Source organism: Lissotriton helveticus, chromosome 1_1, assembly GCF_964261635.1.
Source record: "Lissotriton helveticus chromosome 1_1, aLisHel1.1, whole genome shotgun sequence".
Classification (NCBI taxonomy): Eukaryota; Metazoa; Chordata; class Amphibia; order Caudata; family Salamandridae; genus Lissotriton; species Lissotriton helveticus.
This window is the reverse complement of record NC_136057.1, coordinates 1951361734-1951373753: the sequence shown is the minus strand read 5'-3', so window position 1 is coordinate 1951373753 and position 12020 is coordinate 1951361734. Positions and strand designations below refer to the sequence as shown.

Here is a 12020-nt window from a genome sequence, read left to right as displayed (position 1 = left end):
CTCTAAATGTTAAATTTACAAACCAATGACAAAGTAACGCAAAAACAACAAATACACTCAGCACCCTAAGCTTATGCTCTTGGAACATCAATGGCCTAGGAGATAAATTCTCGGACGCAGATTTAAACATCTACTTGCAAAGATTTGTCATTATTACACTGCAAGAAACCTGGTCCGACTCTCCTCCAGCGCTGTCGGGATACAACCTGAACTTTCTGCCGCCTACACAGAGCTCACCGTTTGGCCACAAGAAAGGAGGTCTTGCCACATATACTGCGTTACAATCGATTGTTGAAGCAGTACCATCTGCTTACAAGCTAGCCCCCCCAAATGAAATGCAAGTACTGCGACTGTCATTCCGCGAGCAGAACAAAAAAGAGGAGATAACCCTAATAAACCTCTATTTGTATCCTAGAGAGGAAATCAAGGGAGCACAACAGTTGTAAAATTAATAATAACCGAGAAAACGAACAGCTTAATCATCAAAGGGGACTTCAACTTAAATATGCTCAGCAATTCTGTCCCCGAAAGCACTGACGACGAGGACCCGTTTGCTTGGGAGCAAAACCATCAAGACAGCACCTCGGGAGGCAGAAGCACGAAAACAGCTAGGAGCCTGATGGCCAAACTAGAAGAGCTGGGCTTCAGAGCACTCAACGGTAGATTTGCAGGTGACCGCCCACAATCCGCAACATTCCACAGCACTACGGCAAGCTCCACAATCGATTTCACATTCTTCTCTTAAAGCCTGTATCAAAGGATAAGAGATTTTCATATCTGCACGATGGACCACAGTGATCACCTCCCCCAGGAAAGTATGATTGATGCACCGATAACACTAAGCACTCCAGGTGCTAACAAACTAGGCTTAGATTTCGCAACAAACAAAAGACGGATAAAGTGCAAAACCAACGACCCACAACACCTCCTATTGCAAGCGAAACGAGCTTTAGAAGAGGTACAATCTGCTTCCTCAAACCTAATCATATGCTGGGAGGCGTTTACAAAAAATCTGAGAGACAAAGCCAAAAGAAACAGATATATAAGGCCGGATGGAAATGGCAACGCCGTGAAGTATAAGATCCATCATCATTTCAGAAACAATATCCAGGTAAAAAGGTTGAAGATGCAGATTAACAACACTCTGCGGAGAGTAAGAACAGACCCTACCGCCTGTCAAGTGCTGAGACAGTTAAAAGATAACCGCAGGAAACTAATATGGCAATTAAAAAAAGATGCTGACGAGGCCTTTTGGGAAAAACTCCTACACTATGCCAATACAAACGACAGTGCACAGTTTTGGCAAAAGATTAATAGCTTGATCAGCGAGCGAAGCCAGGGGATCAAATCCCATGTAACGGAAGAGGTTTGGACAACTTTCCTTAGCACACATTTTAATGATGCCCAAGAACTGCAGAAAGAATCATGTAATGCTAAAACCAGCTGCAAAGAACAGAAGTCCCTACACAGTGAACCTTCTGTAAGTTATGAGGAACTATTAATTACGAACTCACAAATATGTAATAGAATCTCAAAAGGGAGAAGAGAGGGTGCCCCAGGCCCAAACGGCATACCTCCAATCGTATTCAAACAAGAGCCAGAATACTCGAAGAAATATGGCAGACCTAAACAATCCCATGATCATTGAGGGGGGCAATTATCTCCCCAATATTTGAAAAAGGAGACAGAAACGCCTCATATCGCCTCATAGCCTTACTGGATAAAGAGGCAAAATACTACGCTGGCCTCCTACTCCAGGAGCTAATATCATGGGCGGAAGAAACATCAGCAATCCCATTTAATCAAACCGGCTTCAGGAAAAATATGGGGCCGACCACTAATATACTAGCCATATCACTTCTGATTGACTCAGCCCTAGAGGCAAAACAACCTCTATACTTGTGCTACATTGTTTATAGCTCCGCCTTTGACCACGTGAATAGAAACTTGTTGTGGCAAAAACTAAAGAGAATGAAAATCCCACCAACACTGCTGAACCAACGAATCCTCTTGCACAGCGATACCTGGGTCCAGGTTAAATTAGGAGCAGGGGACTTCTTAACTAAGAAGATGCCAACCAGCACAGGAGTAAAGCAAGGATGCGTGCTAGCGCCAACTCTATTTAATCTTTTTATGGCCGAATTATCAATCGTCCTAAACGAAAATAACTCCCACGCACCTAAATTAGGGGGCAACCAGCTGTCCAATCTATTCTATGCGGACGACCTGGTGCTAATCAGCCGGACCTCGATAGGCCTACAGCGGCTGCTAGACATCACCTCGCAATACTCTAAAACAAATAAACTCAGCATCAATTACGACAAAACAAAAGTTATGTGCCTTAATCATTGCAAAAAGAAATCAACACCCAGTTGGTTCCTGGACACAAGGAAACTGGATGTCACAAATAAATACAGATATCTGGGAGTAACCATAGACCACAGGGACAGCTTTAAACCACAATGCGAGGAAATAAAAAAGAGAGGTCTAATGACAGCTGTATCTCTAAGAAATTTAAAAAACAAGATCACTGGGCCAAAACTCGCCCCACTAATAAAGCTGATCCAAGCCAAATTGATTCCATTTATTACCTATGGAAGCGAAGCAATGAGAGGTAGGGACGCCAAAACAGTAGATGGAGCAATAACAAGAACGATGCGCATGATTTTTGGCCTCCCGAGGTACACTTCACCGGCGCAAATTCGACTCGAATTTGGGTTGGTAAAAGAAGAGCTAGCACGCAAAGGAGTATACCTTAAAAGTTGGTATAAAATCAGCAGGGGAGAGGCAAATACCCTTAATGCACTTCTTTGGAAAGATCTACAAAATAAAGACAACAGCCCAGCAAGGCTTTTTCTGGAGGACGCAATAAAACAACTGGGGGTGCGACAACTGTGGGATCTACAAGGGAATCTGGCAGGCTTAAAAAAAGCAGTAAACAACATTGTCAGGAAAGAATCTCTCTTATGGGACAAAGCTTCACTGACGGAGCGAGCACACGGTTGGCTAACTGTACAGACTTACAACAAACTTACACCACAAACATATCTTCTGACCAGCTCTACCCAAAAAACAAAAGAGTAATTCGTAAAATATCGGCTAGAAGTATTGCCCTCAGCAAACCATATGGCCCCCTGGCTGTGTCCTCCAAAACCAGCAAAATGCCGCCTGTGCGGAAATGATGAGGAAAATATCTTACACCTCATCGCCATCTGCAAGGAGCTGCAACAAGACCGCAGTAACCTTTTGAGACCACTGTTTAACAAAAAAGGTATCAGGTCCTGCAGGCAAGCGGCCTTGGCATGCTTCTCAGGTGACGAAGTCCAAATGGCTTGTCAACCGATAAAATATATCGAATCTGCAGAAGCCCGAATCAACAAAAAGAAAGAATAAATGGTTAAAGACAGTGTATTGTCCATATCCCCAGAGCTAAAATACTCGGATTATACAGAGGCACAGCTGGCTCATAGGAGCACACAAGGACAGATTACTATTTCTTACCTGGCGGCAAAGAAATGGAACAAGCTCCCTCAAGATCTAAGACTTACCACCAACTACCTCCTGTTTCGAAAAAAACTAAAAACCTTCCTCTTTCCCAAATCTTAAGGACCGCCTTAGTGCTAACTGGCGTTAGTCTCAGTCCAGGTATAAGCGCCTTGATATCCCTTGGGATGAGTGCTGCGCTCTATAAATACCGCAAATAAAATAAAAATAAAGTACGAGAATACAGGGAAAAGAACGTCTTGCCTCCTATATGGAATGTGGACTGCAACACACTCAAAATGGGAAACTAGGTCAGGTAAACCATAAGAACCCCCCATGAGGAACATAGAAGTGCCTTAGTGGCGGACGAACATTCTTTCCTAACTACTTTTTAAACTCTAATTTTTAGTATTGTCTAATTAAAGTTTTTTTAATAACTTACCACAAATATTATTCCCCGTGCTGCTACAGATATTTATAATTGTTTTTATTGTTGCTGGTTTTGTAATGGTTTTTATTAACTGTACAATAAAGTATTACTTATCAACCTGCTGAGTCAGTGGAAGCCATAACCTCTGCCTATCCATTGGGTGACTGCTCGCTCCATTCAGAGATGGCCACTCAGTCAGCACAGATAATTTTGTGGAAATATTTCAGTTGGAATTTTTGCCATAACAGAACTCTGGATGGATTCCATGTCATGGCAGCAGTCAGCATTTTTTTGTGATGCAGAAATAAGCCATAAAGTTAGGGGTTTTGTTCTGCAAAACAAAAGCAAAACCATAACCCATGAGGTACAGAAATATTTACCTCTATATGTGATGGCAGCTGTTCTTTTGTCCTGCATGCAGCTGCATACAGCTGCTGAACCTGAATAGTGGCTGAAGGTAGGAAAAGTAGAAATTGAAGACCTGCCCTAAATGGACAGTCCTGCTGATGCTCTGAAGCTATTGGTCCTGTGGCAGGCGTCTGCCAACACATGGTTTCCCAATGCAGAACTGGCCGAGTTTCTGCCGTAGGAACCCTGGAAGTGCTCAGACCTTTAAGTGAAATAGGAAAATCACAGGTTTGGCAGGTCAGTAGATCAGCATGTGCAAACCAATTCTCTAACTCCAGCAAACTGTAAATATCCCCCTAAGTCTGGTTTACTTGTTTCAGAATATGTGACTCAGAGATTTTCAGAGACTACATTTTTCCTGTACTTTGCAGATTTGATATTTCATAATACGATTCGATATCTCTCACTGTGAAGAGTATTGAGAAAGACAAAGTGTATATTTTTCAGCAACTCTATCCCATCATTTTCTCTCTATGTCATATTTTTTTGGTATAATGCTTGATTAAAAGATAAATGATGTATTTCATGAGCTGAAAGACTCCCTAAAGATTTCTAAATTACTGATAATTTAAATGTAATATGTTTGAAACTCTGTGAGTGACAAATTGAAAATGTAAGGCTTGATTTAAACTTGTCAGGCGGTTACTCCACCACAATAGTGACGGATCACCCGCCGAAATATAAATCCCATTATTTTCAAATTCAAAAATTCTTTATTTGGATAAAACCATATCCATAAAAGCACATCAGGCAAAATCATTTAAAAAGACAAGGACATAATCATTGTGCAATTAATTAACATTGGTTATAAATACACACTATTTAAGACATTTAATTTAAATAAAAACTCATGCATAAAAAAGGGAAAAAACTTTTCACTAGTTACACATCATATTGCGGGCCCACACGGCAGTTCTCAAAAAAGTGCTGACGCGAAAAACTAGCTCTTCATCTACCATGGTAAATATCCTCCTGTAAGCATCTACCACACTAATGGGCATATTTCCTTTAAAAAAATGTGATTAAAAATCCTTTAGCGTAGTAAAATGTAAATTGGTTTGATTGCTTTGTCCATCACACGGGCAGGGAAGGGAGTCAAAATTTGCATTATAACCCAGGGGAAAACAGAGCAAAAATGTAACAGTGCCTGCCCTTAAGCAAATGAGGAGACCTCTCTCTCAGTGACTCATGGGCAAGATGAGGTAACTAGCCAATGGGTACACAATATGCCCAATAGTTATAAAGTCAAAAACAGACGATTTCTTAGATTCCCTTGCTTTCCTTTCCATGCCATCAAGGGTATAGAGTGCATTCCTGAGAGTATTTTTATGTACAGTCTCAGCTGTCCCTGGATTTAAAAATAGCCCGCCTAAGTTAACACTGCATAGGCTTTGATACACCCCAGACAGCCACAGGATGTCCTGCTCTTTCTCGTAGATAATGCAGTCGCCTGTGATCTCTCTTGCAAGGGATGCAGCCTGATTTTTCCATATGGAGAGACAAAATAAAGCAGGACAGGCGCTTATAAAATCCTCTATACAATTCAAATTAAGTTCTTTATGGCAAATATACTTAGCAGTGGAAATTGGTGCACCTAGTAGTTTCCTACAACATCTATTTTCTTCTATCCCATTAGAACCTGTGGGATTTATATTTGAGCTGAGATCTAAATCAGGACTATGGTCTTAAGCTCTACCTGAGAAATAGGCTTCCCTTGTTCATGTGAAAGAGAATTTTTATTTTTATTTTCTTTCATTGAAAGGAGTTCAAACTGTGCTTAAGCATGGTAATAAATAGTTAACGTGTGAACTTATGAACTAATTTATTGTATGTTAGAATTAGCCAATCTACATATGTTATTCATTTTGACAATGGGGGTTATGACCTAGGACTACGTACATAATTAGTTGTATGGAGTAGCTATGAATGGCAGCCTTTAATTCCTTAAAATTCATCCTGCCACATTTTCCAAAACCTATGCAAACATTCTAATCACAGGATAACTTTCATGACCACATAGGCCCCTGATTCCAACTGAACCATAGAGATGCAAACCCCTGTTTGTACAGAAATCTGAGCTATGCTATCATTACAGCAGCTCCTGCAATTTTCACCAGGTACATTTTCAAGATCAAAGTTACTGGCTACGTGGGTGGGGGGGGGTAGATAGCCGAGGAAATACAGATCCAATGGGAACTCCGTTCTATAAGCACTGAATTCTGAACGTTACACCCCACTAGAAGGCCCGATGGTGGTGAGATGTGTACCAGGTGTGGAATACTGATACACACTTTTTTATACATTGCGCATATAATACCACCCTACTTCTGACACTGCATCCAGAACGATGGCGCGAAGAACTGTGTTTGTGCCTCTAAATAGGATTTTAGCTTCTACAAATGTTTAACACTCATGTTGATGTTATACCATTTGCATAAAAGGGTGATCTTGCCCCTAAACTTGCTTTTCCTTCTTAATGTCACTGTTGTCCTGTACGTCTTTTAAACTGGTAATGATGCTTCATCGGGTGTGACGTAGTGCCTACATATGATTTTGCAGCTAAAGTTGATGTTGATTCTAAATGTGATATTATAGTTATGTTACTTTGCACTTAGAGTGTATTCTCACCAAATAATAACTATTTGCACCTAAAAGTAGATTTTACACCTGAAAGTGAATTTGCACAAACATGTGATTTGTTCTCCTGTAAGTTTACTGCACTCATGCTGATGCTACACCAATGGGGATTTTCCTTCCCAAAATGCTGTTGACCAAATGTAACATCCTGCTGATGCACAGCTTTTCTTCTTACAATTGTTTTTTTCTTTTTAATGTGAGAAATCAAATATTACATTTATCCCATATTGCATCTGCTATATTCATAATAAGCCAACAAACTTGAAAAATGAGAACTTCATATGGATGCATGAAGGATGCATGAAGTAGCACCTCAGTGATTCTATTCCCGTGGCCTATCCAAAACGACCCTCAAATGTTAGGAACACCAAGATCTGATGGCAGACCTAGGAGCCTCAGACTCCATCAACACTGACTATTTACTTTTTTTTTTTTATAAAGGACAATGCCTTCTGGACTGATGTTATTCTTTATCTTTATATCATGAAATAACATAAATACCTACGGATGAACCTGCCATCCTTACAGTGGTTTTCCTCCAACCTTTTGCCTTCAACCCTCCTGCTTTTGCTGACTTCCCTTTTGCCTGCATTAAGACTCGGCACACTTTCCCACTGCTAACCAGTGCTAAAGTGTTTATGCCTTCTCCCTTAAACATGGTAGACTAACACGCAATTGACAGATTTAATTTACTTGTATTTCCCTAATAAAGTGGTACTACTTGTGCCCAGGGCCTGTAAATTAAATGCTACTAATGAGCCTGCAGCACTGATTGTGCCACCCATTTAAACCCTGTAAACCTGTCTCAGGCCTGCCATTGGAGTTGGTGTGTGCAGTTTTTAAATTGCAATTTAGATCTTGACAAATAAACCTTTTGCGAGGCCCAAATCCTCCTTTCTAAATACATATAATCACCCATAGGGTAGACCCTAAATACCACACAGAGCAGGGTGCAATGTATTAAAAAAAAATGGGACATGTACTTTTAGGTTTTACATGTCTAAGGGCCATATGTATTGGTTTTGCGATTCTCAAATACCGATTTTTTGAGAATCGCTATTTGAGAATCGCAAAACGCTATGTATGTAGGATTTGCAAATAATTATGCGAATGGGAAGACATTCTCAATTTGTGATTCTCAATTAGAGAATAGCAAATTGAGAATGCAATTTTAAGGGTGCCAGGGTGTCAAAAGGACACTCTGTTGCATTCCCTGTAATGTGCATGTGTGCACATGTAGCCCTAAGGGCACGTTTGTGTGCCACATGGCACTTTAAAAAATGCAAAAAAGTGCATTTTTCAAAGAAATCGCATATTACTACCAACTTGTAATTTGAGATTCCTTATGGCCAAATTGCACTTTTTCTGGGCCTCTTACATTGCATTTAAGGACTCGCAATTTGCAATTCCTGAAATGCAATTGCAAAATAGGGAATCACATGGGGTGCCCCGCTGTGTGTGTGCACTCCAGTACCTGCACAGCATTGACTTCAGCAGTCCATGCCATACAGGTACTGATTTTGATGTTCCCACTGCAGTGCCTATTTCATAGGCACCGCTGTGGGAAGACCAAAGAACAGACTGCCAGACAGTAGAAAACTCCTAATCTGACGGGCGCTTCAAACATGGGTTTGGGAGTGGAGGAACAGGGCTGTCCCGCTCCCACACCGTCAAACTCATAAGAAGGCTGTAAGTCATTTGTTGTTTGTGACCTGTCTGTGATCACATGACTGGGTGTAGCGGACACTGGTCCTTTGTGTAGTCACCCTAGACTCTGCCAGGAGATTGCTGTGCTGTTACAAGGACTGCCACCCTGCTGGACTGCTGCTCTAAAGGAACTACTGCACTGCTGTTCTGACCTGCTGACTGCTGCCCTCTTGCTGTGGGGAGGAAGAACTGTACCTGCAACTTTATCTTGAACCCAGGACCCCAGAGTGACTCCAAAGGTTAGTCTGCTGGTTTCCTGATCTGATCCTCAGGGACATAAAGGGCTCCCTACCATCCCGAACCATCCTCTGGCCCCAGCTGGAACGAGTTCCTGACAACAAAGTGGAGCTTCTCAGGTCCTGGACCCCTGGTGTGGCACACTGGCACTGAAATCAAGATTTTTTGCTCTTTGCAATCGTGAGCAGGCCCTTTCACACTGAGGCTGCACCCCTTTCATGAGAAATCAGCCTGAAGCACTGCCTGACCATCTCTTTTCACTGCAGCATTAACCTCTGAGGTGGGACCCCCTACACCTACATGAAGCCTCCCGTCCGCGATGCTTGGCTTGCTCTTCATGCCATGTCGACAGCCTGCAGCATTGATCTCCTGGTTCCTCGCAGCCCTATCCAATGCAAACAGGACACTTTTTTTACATTGTTATTTTCAATTTTACATAAAAAAAGATTTTATATTACTTCTTACAAAATGTACATAAAGTGCATATAGCGATCAAAATACATATCATGAATCAATGCATTAGACATGAAAGAACTTTAAAAAGTACTCATAAATATTACTTTAGTTGCAAATCTAGAATCTACAAAAAATCTTTAACGACATCCTAGCCTTCCGCTAAGAAAAAAGATTATTTTCATTCTTTGTATATTCTATTTAATCTAATTACAGAGCCCACCCTTCTTGCATATGTAGTTTCCCGGTTAAAAATTCTATTAATTTTTATTAACCATTGGGAGATTGTCGGAATTACTACTGAATTCCAATTAGCCAAAAATAATGATCTTGCAACCAAAGTAGGGATAAAAATAAATTGCCGTTAGATAGAGTTAGTGTCTTTCTAGCTTCTACTCGACTTAAGAGAGCTAGGGAAGCCTCGGGAGGTGGAATGACTGCCAGTATTCTTCCTACTTCTCCCAAAAGCTTGTAGTCTGGGTGCATGTAAATCCCACATGTAGCCAATCTCCTATAGCATGATAGCATCTAGAATGAACTGCTGGGTAGATTTTATGTGATTTGGCTGAGGTAAAATAAATCAGCCATTTACTGAAAAACACAATCCTCCGTAGGTTAGCTGCACTTACTGCTTTATAACTCATTTTATTGAACCTTTGCCATTGCTGGAGATTAAGGCAGCAGCCAGTTGATTCAGAGAATTTTTCTAGGTGGTTCAACACTATTCCATTGTTCTGAGTAAATTTAAGCAGTTTGTACCACTTCCTGATTCTCCTAGCTTTAAGTATAAAACTAGCTTTCCTAAATAAAACGTATTTATCTGGAAGTAGCTTAGAAAAAGAGATGTCTTAATATTACTATTGTGCTCCCTGATTTCCTGCCAGGTTCTCAATCTGTCATTTAAAAAAAAATCCTGAAGGGGCGGGGCTAACCACCAAGCATGGCGGGCGCAACTTAGCAGGGCTCCCGACTGGGGCCTGGATAATCCTGCCATTTACTTTGGAACCTGGGGGGGCGATCCTGCTTGAATCTTCCCTTTGCTTGACGGTGAGGCTGCGGAGGTAGATCGACTGCAACAATGACCCTGCGGAACACGCAACTGCAGAGCACAGCCAGGAAAGCTTGTCATTGCACTACTTGGCCTCGTGAAGCCGTGTGGCGAGGCCTCCCAGGAGACGGTGTCCGGAGGCTGTTCACCGACCATGACAGATTGCTACCCTGTTCGATGACAGAGACGACACCCGCAGGCCTGGTACCTGCCCAGAGGTACGTGCAGCATTGGCCGATGACAGCAGCGGGATCCCTCGGATCAGGGAGACCTGAGCACCACGCCCTAATGGTGATCGCAGTGTGACACACTTTCTCCACTGTCTGCGATACTGCTCCTGGGGCCACAGATTGTACACAGTCCTTGTATGTGGGGATTGTTTGTTTTACCTCCCTTCCCGGAGTCAGCGATTCCCATAAGTGCCTGTACGTAGTCCGTTGAGGTGCCGCCATTACACATCGGCTTAGCTGCGTCATTGGGCCTTGCAACAGCGGCGCGGTTCCTGCTCCCCTGCGGGCCCTAGGACTAGTGTGCCAGTACTGATGGTGCACCCTCTTTGTGGGGCTGGCCTGTTTGTTTTCTGCCCTCAGAGCCCAATCAGCGCTTGCGGGGAGCCGGACTGCAGCGGAATCAAAGAAAGGGACATACTGGTATACCGGAATGGAGGTGAGGCGGAATGCGCTTACAAAACTAGAAGGCGGACTGATTACATTTAGTGCCTGATTTTCTCCCCAGCTCCCACTTCTAAGGCAGCCAGGGCCTGGTTCTCTCATTTTACTTGTATAGTAGGCATATCACGATCTAGGGAAGATTGCATCACCTTTTAATCTGCACCAAACTGCAGCTGCAGAAATTGTGCCTCCATACTCTGAGAGGGTTGATTGTTCGAACACTTCTCTTGTCCCGGCTCCACATGCTATGTTCAAACACATGACGTCCCTGTACTCTTGAGAGGTTGATTACCCTGCATGCTCTGAACAGTGCGTACTTCACTGAATCACCATATCAAATATTTTGTCCATTGCCTGGGGTTGCTTGGATGGTTCGGTGTAGGGTTGTGCTTCCCCTTTGGTGTTGTGAAGACTCAGAGTGCTTATCCTGGGGATTTTTCAACCAATAACAGAGGGCCCTTGCAGTCCTTTTTTACAGAGATTATGCCATTTGCCATATGACTTCCTCTGGTCCTGCCCACTAGCCTGGGGTCGACTTATTGCTCATTGCGTAGCGTGGGTGAGTTTCTCTTACCCTGGTGTGTTACCCACTGTGGCTGGTTGGCGCAAACCTCATAATCGCCACGCCATGGAGCTGTTTCGCTGGTCCCCAGGGGACTCCACTTGTCAGAGTATATGGCTCAGCTCTTGTCACTCTCCTACGGCCAATTCAACACGCCAACAATCAACCAACCTAAAGTCCTGTATCAACTCCTGACAAAACCTGATGGATTTTGGTTTTGTCTGGGTTTTGTTGGGTTATGAAGAATCAATGGTTGAATCAATTAACAGGTTGAAGTCCCCCCAATAACCAAATCCCCTACATGAGCAGTGGCAAAATCATGTAGAGACTGAAGCGGCTCTGACGAGTCTTCTATTGGGCCATATAAACTATTAAAATTGTATA

At 42.6% G+C, this 12020-nt stretch overlaps 1 protein-coding gene across 1 annotated transcript in view; it reads right to left on the bottom strand.

Moving 5' to 3' along the window:
• Nucleotides 1-12020, bottom strand: part of KCNT2 (potassium sodium-activated channel subfamily T member 2) — a 1660679-nt gene that overhangs the window by 1498921 nt on the left and 149738 nt on the right. Inside the window, exon 6 of the mRNA XM_078650345.1 lies at nt 8818-8838. Within this exon, the coding sequence (XP_078506471.1) occupies nt 8818-8838 (21 nt within the window). The remainder of the gene's footprint in view (nt 1-8817; nt 8839-12020) is intronic.